Source organism: Coregonus lavaretus (assembly GCF_964263955.1).
Source record: "Coregonus lavaretus genome assembly, chromosome: 30".
NCBI classification, from domain to species: domain Eukaryota; kingdom Metazoa; phylum Chordata; class Actinopteri; order Salmoniformes; family Salmonidae; genus Coregonus; species Coregonus lavaretus.
This window is the reverse complement of record NC_140017.1, coordinates 36,115,162-36,131,967: the sequence shown is the minus strand read 5'-3', so window position 1 is coordinate 36,131,967 and position 16,806 is coordinate 36,115,162. Positions and strand designations below refer to the sequence as shown.

At 47.1% G+C, this 16,806-nt stretch overlaps 1 protein-coding gene across 1 annotated transcript in view; it reads right to left on the bottom strand.

Annotated features, from left to right (window-relative positions):
* aplp2 (amyloid beta (A4) precursor-like protein 2) overlaps positions 1 to 14,914 on the bottom strand; it is a 96,955-nt gene extending 82,041 nt beyond the window's left edge. The window contains exon 1 of the mRNA XM_084148539.1: positions 14,628 to 14,914. Within this exon, the coding sequence (XP_084004665.1) occupies positions 14,628 to 14,699 (72 nt within the window). The 5' untranslated portion in view covers positions 14,700 to 14,914. The remainder of the gene's footprint in view (positions 1 to 14,627) is intronic.
* Between the last annotated feature and the right edge of the window lie 1,892 nt (positions 14,915 to 16,806).

The following is a 16,806-nucleotide window of genomic DNA, read 5'->3' as shown; positions in this document are numbered from 1 at the left end:
TCTCTCTCCTCTCTCTCTCTCTCTCTCTCTCTCTCTCTCTCTCTCTCTCTCTCCTCTCTCTCTCTCTCTCTCCTCTCTCTCTCTCTCTCTCTCTCTCTCATCTCTCTCTCTCTCTCTCTCTCCGAGTCGCTCTCTCTCTCCTCTCTCTCTCTCTCTCTCTCTCTCTCTCTCTCTCTCTCTCTCTCTCTCTCTCTCTCTCTCTCTCTCTCTCTCTCTCTCTCTCTCTCTCTCTCTCTCTCTCTCTCTCCTCTCTCTCTCTCCTCTCTCTCTCTCTCTCTCTCTCCGAGTCGCTCTCTCTCTCTCTCCGAGTCGCTCTCTCTCTCTCTCTCTCTCTCCCCGAGTCTCTCTCTCTCTCTCTCTCTCTCTCGCTCTCTCTCTCTCTCTCTCTCTCTCCGAGTCGCTCTCTCTCTCTCTCTCTCTCTCTGAGTCTCTCTCTCTCTCTCTCTCTCTGAGTCGCTCTCTCTCTCTCTCTCTCTCTCTCTCTCTCTCTCTCCGAGTCGCATCTCGCTCTCTCTCTCTCTCTCTCTCCGAGTCGCTCTCAGCTCTCTCAGAGTCTCTCTCTCGCTCTCTCCGAGTCTCTCCGAGTCGCTCTCGCTCTCTCAGTCCCTCTCCTCGCTCTCTCCGAGTCTCTCTCCGAGTCTCTCTCGCTCTCTCAGAGTCTCTCCGAGTCTCTCGCTCTCTCAGAGTCTCTCTCCTCGCTCTCATCCGAGTCTCTCCGAGTCGCTCTCGCTCTCTCAGTCCCTCTCCTCGCTCTCTCCGAGTCTCTCTCCGAGTCTCTCTCGCTCTCTCAGAGTCTCTCTCCTCGCTCTCACCGAGTCTCTCTCGCTCTCTCAGAGTCTCTCTCCGAGTCTCTCTCCGAGTCTCTCTCGCTCTCTCTGAGTCTCTCTCCGAGTCTCTCTCGCTCTCTCTGAGTCTCTCCGAGTCGCTCTCGCTCTCTCTGAGTCTCTCTCCGAGTCTCTCTCGCTCTCTCTGAGTCTCTCTCGCTCTCTCTGAGTCTCTCTCCGAGTCTCTCTCGCTCTCTCTGAGTCTCTCTCCGAGTCTCTCTCGCTCTCTGAGTCTCTCTCCGAGTCTCTCTCGCTCTCTCTGAGTCTCTCTCCGAGTCTCTCCGAGTCTCTCTCCGAGTCTCTCTCGCTCTCTCCGAGTCTCTCTCGCTCTCTCTGAGTCTCTCTCCGAGTCTCTCTCGCTCTCTCCGAGTCTCTCCGAGTCGCTCTCTCTCTCTCTGAGTCTCTCTCCGAGTCTCTCTCGCTCTCTCTGAGTCTCTCTCAGAGTCTCTCTCGCTCTCTCTGAGTCTCTCTCCGAGTCTCTCTGAGTCGCTCTCTGAGTCTCTCTGAGTCGCTCTCTCTCGCTTCGAGTCTCTCAGTCTGAGTCTGAATCTCTTTCGCTCTCTGAGTCCGAGACTCAAATTCAAGCTACTTTGTTGGCATGAAAAACATTGCGTCAATATTGCCAAAGCAACAATGTACACAATAGACACTGTAATAAAATGTAAGTAAATAACAATAAGAATTAAAACAAAAAAAAGTATCTCATGAAAGGAATGAGGGGGCTGAGATTGAATCATCCAGTTGTAGACTGTTGAATGGTTTGGTTAGTCATAGAGCAGCACCTGTTACCATATTAACATCCAGTATCAGTCTGATCTGTGCTGTGACACACCCGTACATGTCTGTTGGAGGTGACTCAGACCCATGTTTGCACTAGCGGGGTGGGTGGAAATATGGGTTTGTGTAAAGCAGCTCCTGCCTCTCCAGCCTTAGTACAGATTCTTTGTGAGTTAGTGTGTTGTTCTATTCTAATCTAGCAGAATGAGGATGCGTCCCAAATGGCACCCTATTCCCTATATAGTACACTACTTTTGCACCAGGGTCCATAAGGTAGTGCATCCCTCCCTCCATCGCTCCCTCAATCCACCCTCCCTCAGTCTCTCCCCACCTCTGTCCACCTCCCTCAGTCTCTCCCCACCTCTGTCCACCCTCCCTCAGTCTCTCCCCACCCCCGTCCACCCTCCCTCAGTCTCTCCCCACCCCGTCCACCCTCCCTCAGTCTCTCCCACCCCCGTCCACCCTCCTCAGTCTCTCCCCATCTCTATCCACCCTCCCTCAGTCTCTCCCCACCTCTGTCCACCTCCCTCAGTCTCTCCCCACCTCTGTCCACCCTCCCTCAGTCTCTCCCCATCTCTGTCCACCCTCCCTCAGTCTCTCCCCACCCCTGTCCACCCTCCCTCAGTCTCTCCCCACCTCTGTCCACCCTCCCTCAGTCTCTCCCATCTCTGTCCACCCTCCCTCTGTCCACCTCCCTCAGTCTCTCCCCATCTCTGTCCACCCTCCCTCTGTCCACCCTCCCTCAGTCTCTCCCCACCTCTGTCCACCCTCCCTCAGTCTCTCCCCATCTCTGTCCACCCTCCCTCAGTCTCTCCCCACCTCTGTCCACCCTCCCTCAGTCTCTCCCCACCTCTGTCCACCCTCCCTCAGTCTCTCCCCACCCCCGTCCACCCTCCCTCAGTCTCTCCCCACCTCTGTCCACCCTCCCTCAGTCTCTCCCCACCCCTATCCACCCTCCCTCAGTCTCTCCCCACCCCTGTCCACCCTCCCTCAGTCTCTCCCCACCCCCGTCCACCCTCCCTCAGTCTCTCCCCACCCCCGTCCACCCTCCCTCTCTCTGAGGTGTTTCTCACCTCTGCATGGCACCGACAGTGTCTCTCCCAGACTATCAGATCATTTAGCAGGACACATTAAGCTCTGCTGCCAACTGGGATGGACACACACACACACACACACACACACACACACGGACACACACACACGGACACACCAGATATATTTCTAGGGCTATGATGATATATTTCCAGGGCTATAGAAAAGATAACCTCTTGTTTACAGCATGAAGACTCAGAGTGGCCTGTTTTCCTGTCTGGTTCACAGGATCGTTACACTGATGGAACAAGCTCTCTCCTCCCTCCTCCCTGCTTCTTCCTCCTCCTCCTCCTCCTCCTCCTCCCTCCTCCCTCCTCCCTGCTTCTTCCTCCCTCCTCCTCCCTGCTTCTTCCTCCCTCCTCCTCCCTCCTCCCTGCTTCTTCCTCCCTCCTCCTCCCTCCTCCCTGCTTCTTCCTCCTCCCTCCCTCCTCCCTGCTTCTTCCTCCTCCTCCCTCCCTGCTCCCTCCTCCTCCCTCCCCCCTCATTCAATCCCCTCAGGCTTCATATTCTGATGAAAGCATTTTGGTCAACAGAAAACACACTGACAGGCCAAGGTCACACAACTCAAATGGAATGACTGAACACTGGGCTTTATAATGGAATGACTGAACACTGGGCTTTATAATGGAATGACTGAACACTGGGCTTTATAATGGAATGACTGAACACTGGGCTTTATAATGGAATGACTGAACACTGGGCTTTATAATGGAATGACTGAACACTGGGCTTTATAATGGAATGACTGAACACTGGGCTTTATAATGGAATGACTGAACACTGGGCTTTATAATGGAATGACTGAACACTGGGCTTTATAATGGAATGACTGAACACTGGGCTTTATAATGGAATGACTGAACACTGGGCTTTATAATGGAATGACTGAACACTGGGCTTTATAATGGAATGACTGAACACTGGGCTTTATAATGGAATGACTGAACACTGGGCTTTATAATGGAATGACTGAACACTGGGCTTTATAATGGAATGACTGAACACTGGGCTTTATAATGGAATGACTGAACACTGGGCTTTATAATGGAATGACTGAACACTGGGCTTTATAATGGAATGACTGAACACTGGGCTTTATAATGGAATGACTGAACACTGGGCTTTATAATGGAATGACTGAACACTGGGCTTTATAATGGAATGACTGAACACTGGGCTTTATAATGGAATGACTGAACACTGGGCTTTATAATGGAATGACTGAACACTGGGCTTTATAATGGAATGACTGAACACTGGGCTTTATAATGGAATGACTGAACACTGGGCTTTATAATGGAATGACTGAACACTGGGATTTATAATGGAATGACTGAACACTGGGATTTATAATGGAATGACTTAACACTGGGATTTATAATGAACCTCCATGTGGAATGACTTAACACTGGGATTTATAATGAACCTCCATGTGGAATGACTTAACACTGGGATTTATAATGAACCTCCATGTGGAATGACTTAACACTGGGATTTATAATGAACCTCCATGTGGAATGACTTAACACTGGGATTTATAATGAACCTCCATGTGGAATGACTTAACACTGGGATTTATAATGAACCTCCATGTGGAATGACTTAACACTGGGATTTATAATGAACCTCCATGTGGAATGACTTAACACTGGGATTTATAATGAACCTCCATGTGGAATGACTTAACACTGGGATTTATAATGAACCTCCATGTGGAATGACTTAACACTGGGATTTATAATGAACCTCCATGTGGAATGACTTAACACTGGGATTTATAATGAACCTCCATGTGGAATGACTTAACACTGGGATTTATAATGAACCTCCATGTGGAATGACTTAACACTGGGATTTATAATGAACCTCCATGTGGAATGACTTAACACTGGGATTTATAATGAACCTCCATGTGGAATGACTTAACACTGGGATTTATAATGAACCTCCATGTGGAATGACTTAACACTGGGATTTATAATGAACCTCCATGTGGAATGACTTAACACTGGGATTTATAATGAACCTCCATGTGGAATGACTTAACACTGGGATTTATAATGAACCTCCATGTGGAATGACTTAACACTGGGATTTATAATGAACCTCCATGTCTCCAAACACATTGAAGGCTGTCCAACTAGAAACCTGAACCTAAGACAGTCATGTCAGCACATGTAGGATACTGCAGGCAGAATAGCAACCTGGAGGAGACAGACAGACGGGAGAAAGACAGAATAGCAACCTGCCATTTCTATTTCTGGGCCTTTTATTAAATACAAAAATAGTTTACAAGTAAGCTCTGTGTGTGCACTATGATGTAACCTGTGCATATACCATTACAATTTGATTTGTAAAGTATAGAACAAAACATGCTACTTGTATGCTTCAACTATAGTCACAATGTCTCCTATTGCATAGCCTAGGTCTATATCAGTTTTATTTTTAAGTTCACTGGCACTGCAGTTGTGACTGTGGCTCGCTCCCCTTGTCCCCTGATAGAGACAGAGCCGTGCACCAAACAGGATGGAAAACGTCAGCTATTCTGCATTGCATTAATCCGATGTGAGCGCTATCAGCAAATGCCGAAACACGTGACGCAACTCTCCTGATAAACGTAGAAGCAAATTTATAAAATGGCTGACCTCCTGCAGAACAGAGCTACAGCTGGATTTTCTCCTCATTCCATGACTGTATACAATGAATGAATGTGTCACAAATGGCGCCCTATTCAATGCACTACTCTTGACCAGGGAAATAGGGTGACATTTGGAATGCACACAATGTAATAGCAGAACTGGAGTAGTCGTTGTGTTTCTGTAAGTAAGCATGGAAAATAAAAGGGAATGTCTAGTTACCTGCCATGTTTTCACACTGACTAGTAATGGAGGTGAAGAAGGAACAAAGAAAGAACCAGCAGGGTAAACCCAGTAGTCTAAATCATTACAGCCCAGTAGTCTAAATCATTACAGCCCAGTAGTCTAAATCATTACAGCCCAGTAGTCTAAATCATTACAACCCAGTAGTCCAGTAGTCTAAATCATTACAGCCCAGTAGTCTAAATCATTACAGCCCAGTAGTCTAAATCATTACAACCCAGTAGTCCAGTAGTCTAAATCATTACAGCCCAGTAGTCTAAACCATTACAGACCCAGTAGTCCTAAATCATTACAACCCAGTAGTCTAAATCATTACAGCCCAGTAGTCTAAATCATTACAGCCCAGTAGTCTAAATTCATTACAGCCCAGTAGCCTAAATCATTACAACCCAGTAGTCCAGTAGTCTAAATCATTACAGCCCAGTAGTCTAAATCATTACAGCCCAGTAGTCTAAATCATTACAACCCAGTAGTCCAGTAGTCTAAATCATTACAGCCCAGTAGTCTAAATCATTACAGCCCAGTAGTCTAAATCATTACAACCCAGTAGTCTAAATCATTACAGCCCCAGTAGTCTAAATCATTACAGCCAGTAGTCTAAATCATTACAGCCCAGTAGTCTAAATCATTACAGCCCAGTAGTCTAAATCATTACAGCCCAGTAGTCTAAATCATTACAACCCAGTAGTCTAAATCATTACAACCCAGTAGTCTAAATCATTACAACCCAGTAGTCCAGTAGTCTAAATCATTACAGCCCAGTAGTCTAAATCATTACAACCCCAGTAGTCTAAATCATTACAACCCAATAGTCCAGTAGTCTAAATCATTACAGCCCAGTAGTCTAAATCATTACAGCCCAGTAGTCTAAATCATTACAGCCCAGTAGTCTAAATCATTACAACCCAGTAGTCCAGTAGTCTAAATCATTACAACCCAGTAGTCCAGTAGTCTAAATCATTACAGCCCAGTAGTCTAAATCATTTACAACCCAGTAGGTCCAGTAGTCCTAAATCATTACAACCCAGTAGTCCAGTAGTCTAAATCATTACAGCCCAGTAGTCTAAATCATTACAGCGCCAGTAGTCTAAATCATTACAGCCCAGTAGTCTAAATCATTACAACCACAGTAGTCTAAATCATTACAGCCCAGTAGTCTACATCATTACAGCCCAGTAGTCTACATCATTACAGCCCAGTAGTCTAAATCATTACAGCCCAGTAGTCTACATCATTACAGCCCAGTAGTCTAAATCATTACAGCCCAGTAGTCTAAATCATTTACAGCCCAGTAGTCTAAATCATTACCGATGCTGTGGGAACAAAAAACAAAACATTTAATCTGTACTTTGTGTCTCTAAAAATCAGAATGTTTCCATGTTTATTGTCATGTGATATTGTTTTTAATTGAAATTACCAAATTTCTCCCTTTTAACCAGATCCAAATATTTCCGCATGAACTGTTTATTTATTGTATTCCAAAATATAATCTTCTCTCCATATGAACTGATGTATTATAGACCAATAGACTAAAGGACAGCTACATGACTTCATGAAAAGGCAGCGAAACAGACACATTGTTCCACTTTCCTTTAATAAAAAGACTCCAACAGATCCAGTTTCCCTCCAAATAGGCTTACAAGGAAACTTGATGATGTATGCTTTATCATGATAACTATCACCAATCAACATAAAAGGATCAGAGGTAGTTATGATACAACCCACCAAGGTTTGGCTCAACCACTATTCCATTAATCATCATCCTAATCATCCCAAATATTGAGCAGCCTTTTTGTTCAATAAAAAGATAAAAAAACGAAAATACAATCATTCATAACCATTCAAATGGATAGGCAGAGAGCAGCACTATAAGTCTCTGGGAAAATAATAATAACCGATTATTCTCAATAGCATCCCACTCACTCCCACTGCTGCAGCGCTGTGAGAGGTTCTGATGCAGGAAAGAGCAGAGAAAGCATTCCCTCCCAGATAACAACTACTAGCTAGTAGGCTACACATTACGTACCAGGGATGACACACTGTTGCAAAGGCCTTCCTTCCTCATGGTCCTGGTCCTGTGTGTGATACCCATCACTTTTCCTTCTCATGGTCCTGGTCCTGTGTGTGATACCCATCACCTTCCTTCTCATGCCTGGTCCTGTGTGTGATACCCATCACCTTCCTTCTCATGGTCCTGGTCCTGTGTGTGATACCCATCACCTTCCTTCTCATGGTCCTGGTCCTGTGTGTGATACCCATCACCTTCCTTCTCATGGTCCTGGTCCTGTTTGTGATACCCATCACCTTCCTTCTCATGGTCCTGGTCCTGTGTGTGATACCATCACCTTCCTTCCCATGGTCCTGGTCCTGTGAGTGATACCCATCACCTTCCTTCTCATGGTCCTGGTCCTGTGTGTGATACCCATCACCTTCCTTCTCATGGTCCTGGTCCTGTGTGTGATACCCATCACCTTCCTTCTCATGGTCCTGGTCCTGTGTGTGATACCCATCACCTTCCTTCCCATGGTCCTGGTCCTGTGTGTGATACCCATCACCTTCCTTCCCATGGTCCTGGTCCTGTGTGTGATACCCATCACCTTCCTTCCCATGGTCCTGGTCCTGTGTGTGATACCCATCACCTTCCTTCCCATGGTCCTGGTCCTGTGTGTGATACCCATCACCTTCCTTCTCATGGTCCTGGTCCTTATGTGTGATACCCATCACCTTCCTTCTCATGGTCCTGGTCCTGTGTGTGATACCCATCACCTTCCTTCTCATGGTCCTGGTCCTGTGTGTGATACCCATCACCTTCCTTCCCATGGTCCTGGTCCTGTGTGTGATACCCATCACCTTCCTTCTCATGGTCCTGGTCCTGTGTGTGATACCCATCACCTTCCTTCCCATGCCTGGTCCTGTGTGTGATACCCATCACCTTCCTTCCCATGGTCCTGGTCCTGTGTGTGATACCCATCACCTTCCTTCCCATGGTCCTGGTCCTGTGTGTGATACCCATCACCTTCCTTCTCATGGTCATGGTCCTGTGTGTGTGATACCCATCACCTTCCTTCTCATGGTCCTGGTCCTGTGTGTGATACCCATCACCTTCCTTCTCATGGTCCTGGTCCTGTGTGTGATACCCATCACCTTCCTTCTCATGGTCCTGGGTCCTGTGTGTGATACCCATCACCTTCCTTCTCATGGTCCTGGTCCTGTGTGTGATACCCATCACCTTCCTTCTCATGGTCCTGGTCCTGTGTGTGATACCCATCACCTTCCTTCTCATGGTCCTGGTCCTGTGTGTGATACCCATCACCTTCCTTCCCATGGTCCTGGTCCTGTGGTGTGATACCCATCACCTTCCACTTCCATGGTCCCTGGTCCTGTGTGTGATACCATCACCTTCCTTCCATGGTCCTGGGTCCTGTGTGTGATACCCAATCACCTTCCTTCTCATGGTCCTGGTCCTGTGTGTGATACCCATCACCTTCCTTCTCATGGTCCTGGTCCTGTGTGTGATACCCATCACCTTCCTTCCCATGGTCCTGGTCCTGTGTGTGATACCCATCACCTTCCTTCCCATGGTCCTGGTCCTGTGTGTGATACCCATCACCTTCCTTCCCATGCCTGGTCCTGTGTGTGATACCCATCACCTTCCTTCCCATGGCCTGGTCCTGTGTGTGATACCCATCACCTTCCTTCCTCATGGTCCTGGTCCTGTGTGTGATACCCATCACCTTCCTTCTCATGGTCCTGGTCCTGTGTGTGATACCCATCACCTTCCTTCTCATGGTCCTGGTCCTGTGTGTGATACCCATCACCTTCCTTCCCATGGTCCTGGTCCTCGTGTGTGATACCCATCACCTTCCTTCCCATGGTCCTGGTCCTGTGTGTGATACCCATCACCTTCCTTCTCATGGTCCTGGTCCTGTGTGTGATACCCATCACCTTCCTTCTCATGGTCCTGGTCCTGTGTGTGATACCCATCACCTTCCTTCCCATGGTCCTGGTCCTGTGTGTGATACCCATCACCTTCCTTCCCATGCCTGGTCCTGTGTGTGATACCCATCACCTTCCTTCCCATGCCTGGTCCTGTGTGTGATACCCATCACCTTCCTTCCCATGCCTGGTCCTGTGTGTGATACCCATCACCTTCCTTCCCATGCTGGTCCTGTGTGTGATACCCATCACCTTCCTTCCCATGCCTGGTCCTGTGTGATACCATCACCTTCCTCTCTCATGGTCCTGGTCCTGTGTGTGATACCCATCACCTTCCTTCCCAAGCCTGGTCCTGTGTGTGATACCCATCACCTTCCTTCTCATGGTCCTGGTCCTGTGTGTGATACCCATCACCTTCCTTCCCTTGCCTGGTCCTGTGTGTGATACCCATCACCTTCCTTCCCATGGTCCTGGTCCTGTGTGTGATACCCATCACCTTCCTTCTCATGGTCCTGGTCCTGTGTGTGATACCCATCACCTTCCCAGTGCAGGACCAACAACATGGTGTCGTGTGTGTGTGTGTGTGTGTGTGTGTGTGTGTGTGTTAGCACCAACAACATGGTGTGTGTTGTTGGCCTCAGTCAGTCCTATAGTGCCTGGCCTGTTTACTTTGCTCTGAGAATTCAATACAGAATTCTCATCATAACCCAAGTCTGATATAGCACACTGATGTAACACACAGACACACACACACACACCCCAGAACTAGGACCCCAGAACTAGGACCCAGAACCAGGACCCCAGAACCAGGACCCCAGAACCAGGACCCCAGTGAAGTGTGCCGAGCACCAGAGGGTCATCTGGACCGCTTCTGTCCACTGCAGCGAGACCAGACAGGTGAAACGTTTCCTTTCTGATCAGTAGATCTTCCATACATGGTTCCCCTACTGTACTGTCAATGGCTAGCTAGCTCCCCTTCCATACATGGCTCCCCTTCCATACATGGTTCCCCTTCCATACGTGGTTCCCCTTCCATACGTGGTTCCCCTTCCATACGTGGTTCCCCTTCCATACATGGTTCCCCTTCCATACGTGGTTCCCCTTCCATACATGGTTCCCCTTCCATACGTGGTTCCCCTTCCGTACATGGTTCCCCTTCCGTACATGGTCCCCCTTCCGTACATGGTTCCCCTTCCGTACATGGTTCCCCTTCCGTACATGGTTCCCCTTCCGTACATGGTTCCCCTTCCGTACATGGTTCCCCTTCCGTACATGGTCCCCCTTCCATACATGGTTCCCCTTCCGTACATGGTCCCCCTTCCGTACATGGTTCCCCTTCCGTACATGGTTCCCCTTCCGTACATGGTTCCCCTTCCGTACATGGTTCCCCTTCCATACATGGTCCCCCTTCCATACATGGTCCCCCTTCCATACATGGTCCCCCTTCCATACATGGTTCCCCTTCCATACATGGTTCCCCTTCCATACATGGTTCCCCTTCCATACATGGTTCCCCCCCCCCCCAGCAAAATTAGCCTACATGTAGGCTGTTTCTATGTGTATTTCACACTATGTTGAGGTAAAAATCAGGGTATAATGCTTGTATGGATGTCAACCCCAATACATGTTCATGTCATCGTCACCAATCAACTGCATTACAGTTCAAAACTACTTAGACTACCAACAACTTCTGTAAGCTAACTATGCTACCAGTTTATACGAATGGGAGTTAGTATTTAGCATTCACTTCTTCTAAACCTGAAAAGGGAACTACTTCTAAATGTCATGCAGAGAAAACAGCCAGATATATCCAAATCAGATTTTAGTAACCACATTGTGGGCCAATATATCAATCATGACGGATTTGAAAAATATATCCACTTTGTTAGATCAGATTTGTGATCCGGCGTCATCCTTCTATCCCCCACTGTCTGGATCCCATTGATCTCTTTTACCGCATCTATCCCCAATACCTCCCGGATCTCTTGCCAAGAGTTCAAACTCATTTCCATGTTCTTTGAAATCCCTACACAAGGAACTTGTTCTGATAGCCTTTCGTTAAAAGTTCTCCATGTTTGTTGTCAAACACAAAAAAAAAATCTCGGATCAAGCATAAATTGGCTTTAAAAAGCGCTGCGTGGTCAAGCCGTTATCTGCAGTGGGCCTCTACAGCATTTACTGTGATACGGCCTCTGCAGAAGTCAGGGCATTCATACTTCATGTGCTTCGTGGAGCAGAGCAGAGCTGTTGTGGAGGAAGTTGGCAAGGAAGTGAGTTTGTGTTTATACAGGACCTCCCGCCCCCACCTACCATCAACCAATCATGTCAATGCGGAGCTATACTGAGCAGTAGCAATGCGTGGGTAAAATCACCAGGGAAGCCAATCGAGAGAAAAAAAGCCATATTACGACCTGTGTTGTGATAATTGCGTTGTTTGCTCTATAACCTGTTAGTTCATATGCCTTGACACCCTGATATATAGGCCTAAAGGCCGAGACAATAAGAACATACAGTGGCAGAATAAATTCAAACACACCTTTGTTTCGTCACTAAACCTGAGAGCAACACCTGTCCGGTGAAGTCCACAAAACATTTTGCATGTAACAAACAGTTATCTGACCTACAGCACGGTCAAGCAAGTTAATGTTTCCCACATTTTCGGACTACTAATGATTTAGGACCACGGAGTTATCGCAAGTCGCTGCCTATACTAGCATAATTTCAAATTCATCGTCAAAATCAAATCAAATGTTTTGTCACATGCGCCGAATACAACAGGTGTAGACCTTACAGTGAAATGCTTACTTACAAGCCCTTAACCAACAATGCAGTTTTAAGAAAAAATAAGTGTTAAGTAAAAAATGTATAAGAAAAAAATATAAAATAATTAAAGAGCAGCAGTAAAATAACAATAGCAAGGCTATATACAGGGGGTACCGGTACAGAGTCAATGTGCGGGGGGCACCGGTTAGTCGAGGTAATTGAGGTAATATGTACATGTGGGTAGAGGTAAAGTGACTATGCATAGATAATAAACAGAGAGTAGCAGCAGCGTAAAAGAGGGGGGGCAGTGCAAATAGTCCAGGTAGCCATTTGATTAGCTGCTCAGGAGTCTTGTGGCTTGGGGGTAGAAGCTGTTAAGAAGCCTTTTGGACCTAGACTTGGCGCTCCGGTACCGCTTGCCGTGCGATAGCAGAGAGAACAGTCTATGACTAGGGTGGCTGGAGTCTTTTACTATTTTTAGGGCCTTCCTCTGACACCACCTGGTATAGAGGTCCTGGATGGCAGGAAGCTTGGCCCCAATGATGTACTGGATCGTACTCACTACCCTCTGTAGTGCCTTGCGGTCGGAGGCCGAGCAGTTGCCATACCAGGCGGTGATGCAACCAGTCAGGATGCTCTCGATGATGCAGCTGTAGAACTTTTTGAGGATCTGAGGACCGATGCCAAATCTTTTCAATCTCCTGAGGGGGAATAGGCTTTGTCGTGCCCTCTTCACGACTGTCTTGGTGTGTTTGGATCATGATAGTTTGTTGGTGATGTGGACACCAAGGAACTTGAAGCTCTTGACCCGCTCCACTACAGCCCCATCTAAATCACCTCTGCTTAGTCTAATACAGTGACAACTAAAAGATACCAAAAACTATTTAGTCCAATCAACATAAGCTAAATATGACGTGAATGGATGTGTGTGGTGTGTGTGTGCTTACGTGCGTGCAAGTAGAAAAAAAACGCCAATGCCATCCTCTTTCATGTTGCCTAAACGTGGTATTCACCTCCTAGGCTACCTGGCTAAAATACTTGCTCGCTAGCCTAACTTTCTTTCATGGGCAATGATGAGCCAGCTAGTTAACATTAGCCTTCTACATCTAGCTACATATTGAACTTCCATCCTCTCAGGCCAGGGACACAACGTATGAATTTATGGTTGGATCAGAATCGCCGTTATAATCATTGGCCAGTACGGAGAATGAAGTAAGTCCAAATCCCTATCTCCATCCATGGCTAATTTAGGAAAGGGTCCATTTTAGCTAGCTAGCTAGCCACCGGAGGGCAACAACACAACGAGATGCAACAACTCACATTTTATTCTGTCAATAACGACGTTTGGCTTGTGATAGGTCTGAAGCCGAATCCAAACTGGCTTCCCTTGACACTTTTTTTTGGTGTGCCAGGACTATTCACAGCTGAGCTCACTCAACGCTGATTGGCTATTATTTTTTATCAAGGTAGGCCATATGCTCGCTAGCTTCCCTTGCATTCAATGCTAAGGGCGGCAACAATGTCATACTCTTTGTGACCAGACAGCATCAGATAGATATGTTACACATACTGAGACAGAGGGGGCGCTGTTTAGTTCGCTCAGATGCTTTAACCCGTGAGATACATTCAGCCTCTTGGGAATTGAAGGAAATGTATGAAAACACAGAGAGACAAAAGATGACATTATTTTGTATGTTTTTTTTCTTGGTCAATTTTTTGGGGAAGCCTGGCTCGCATTGGCATCCATGAATACATGTCACTGATACTGAGCCCTCCACATTCTTACAAAATTTGGGAGGCGCACAGCGATGCGGTATGGAGGTCGATTTGGCCTCTAAGACTTCGGGGGCTCCGCAATTGCGTCACACCCTGTGTACGGAGCCTCCAGATAGCTTGCCAGAGCAAGCATAAATTGGCTTTAACGCACATTACCACAATTAACACAGTAGGCGATCCACAAGAGATTTTAAACGACACACTGGCGTGAGATACAAGGACGATTGATTTAGTACATTGTAACAAGCTTGATATAAATAAATTTAAAAAACAGCATACAGTCCATGTCGAATAGCCACAGTGCGAATTATTTCTGATGCCCAAATGACAAGAAAACCAGATATGTTAATGATCATAGCCTAATCATACAAAAGGTAGGAGAATATAGGAGAAAAGCAGAATGTTACAAAGCCATAAAATAGGCTAGAGTCCGTAGCTAAACATATAGGCTGCCTATGGGTTACAGAGGAGTACGCAGTAATCTCCTGAGCTTTGATTAACCCCCTCCGTGATTCCAAGTTAACAAGAAAGACAACAGGAAAAAAAGACAATGTGTATCCGATTCGGACTGCATTCCTACCTCAATATAGCCGGCCAACCCTGGAACTACGATGCCCAAAATTAGGACCGATATCGCGGGGACTCGACACATCTTCCAAGCTGATCTGCGCCGATATTACAGTCAAATTGTCCTCTAGGTCGACAGAATCAACTCCACGATCAACAAGGAGACGAAAAATGTCCTGGAATGATAGGTAAATCTCTTCTGAGGAGCGGAGCTAGTCCTGCGTCTCTTGCTTGCCCCGAGATCGACAGCGAAATGAAATGTAGCAGACTAATGACCAGTGGGATAGGGAGGGAGTGCGGGTTCGTCCTCATTACAGAACACAGTGCTCCGCCAGGCGTCTGGTGAGAGTCCTACCGGATGTGAAGTCATTAGATTAGGCTTTCTGTACATATGATACGGCTTTGATATGGGCCTAAAGGATGTTGTATTGTCACCTACAGTGGCGATTTTAGCATGTACATTTTGGTGGGGCAAACAAAAAAAATCCCGTTTTAGATGCATCCCAGCAAAGCCTCAACACAACACAACACTAAACAATACATTCATTGCACTATAACGGTGACAAACGGTGCCCACAAACTGATAGGGCCTATATAAAGCTGTCCCAACAGCAGAGCTTTCTTTTCAGCACCATGGAGTGAATCCTTACCACCGCTCCACCTGGCTATCAGCCGAGCCTTGTCTGGCAGCGAAACAGTTCATTCAGCCTCCTTTACTGCCTTTTAAAAAACATAGCTGATATGGCTGACTTGCTTAAACAAATGTGCTTTCTACTGACAATTGAGATGTACAAACTACGGCATAAGGGAACAATGAGCGGATAAGAGGCAATCCATAATTTTGATTAAGACAATGAGCAAGCTAAAACGGACATAGTCAATATAACAATTTGTTCAGTACTTTTGAAATGTACAACGACAGAATTCAGAACATGGTCCGTTCTTACATTGTTCTCCCTGAACACCAAGTCAGAACCGTAGGATAAATAAAGGGGGCATATAAGCAGACAATGAAAGCTCTTACAATATTCGATGATTACATTTCTCTAAAACAGGCTAAAGGCCACATGTCAGAACAGTAGGCTAAGTTATGAGGGGGAAAGGGACCACATTATTAGGGTGAGGCACATGGGCTACTAACAGCTTACTACACAACATACACTTAGTATTACTTTCTTAGCTACAGCATACACATCTCCCTGGCATATTACATCATTCATGCAGCAGCATACTATACATTTTTGGACTCACCTTGTTGTGCTCCGCTCACTTGTGGGCAAAAAATCTTTGGAGGGAGCTGAAAGTGTCATGAGCCTCTCACTCCACCGGGTTACCACCTTATTTTCTTCCACTCTGCTCACCACTCTCTCTACTCAGCCTAACTAGCTCCACCTGTCCCTGCTCTGCTCTGCTCTAATTACTCTGCCAGCTGCGCTGCATTACCCACTACCTCTCCCAGTATTTAAGGCCCTGTCTTTCAGCTCTCCGGTGTCAGATCGTCTGCAAAGCTCACACCCGGAACCTGTTTGCTCGCGCTTCTGGCTCACCCTGGTTTTGTGACCCCGGACCTGCCTGATTTTTGGATACTCGTCTGCCCCAGGAGATCCAGACCTGCTTCTGCCATTACGACTCCTGACTACTCTTCAATCCCGGTAACTCTGACCAGCCTTCTGCCTTGCTACTACGTATTTTGGATTTCCCTTGAACTGTACTGCTGCCTTGTTTCATTCCGCCCTGTTGTGTCTGTGTCTCCCCCCCCCAGGACTTCTGGACCACCCACCACCGGCTTCATAGGACGCATCGCTGCCACTGGGGGGGGCACAGACCCAGCACATTGGACGGGATCCCTGTTACCCCTGGAGCCTTCATTCACTCCCTACTTCCCTTTTCCCTTAAGTTTAATAAACTTTCTGGTGTGACGCAATTGTGGTCCTCTGGTCGTCTGTCTGAACCGTGACAGTACGATCTGACCATTATGGACTCAGCGCACACTTTCCCCGACATGGAAACCGATGAGCATGAGCAGCAGTTCCAGCAGCAGCAACAACAACTCGCCATGATCATTCAACTCCTCACCAACCTGACCCCAGCCAGTCTGCCCACCAGCCCTGCCCCCGAGTTACCTGCCCCGGTCATTGCAGCCGCTGCTCCGGAACCCAAGATTGGAAACCCCGAGCGGTTCAACGGCGATT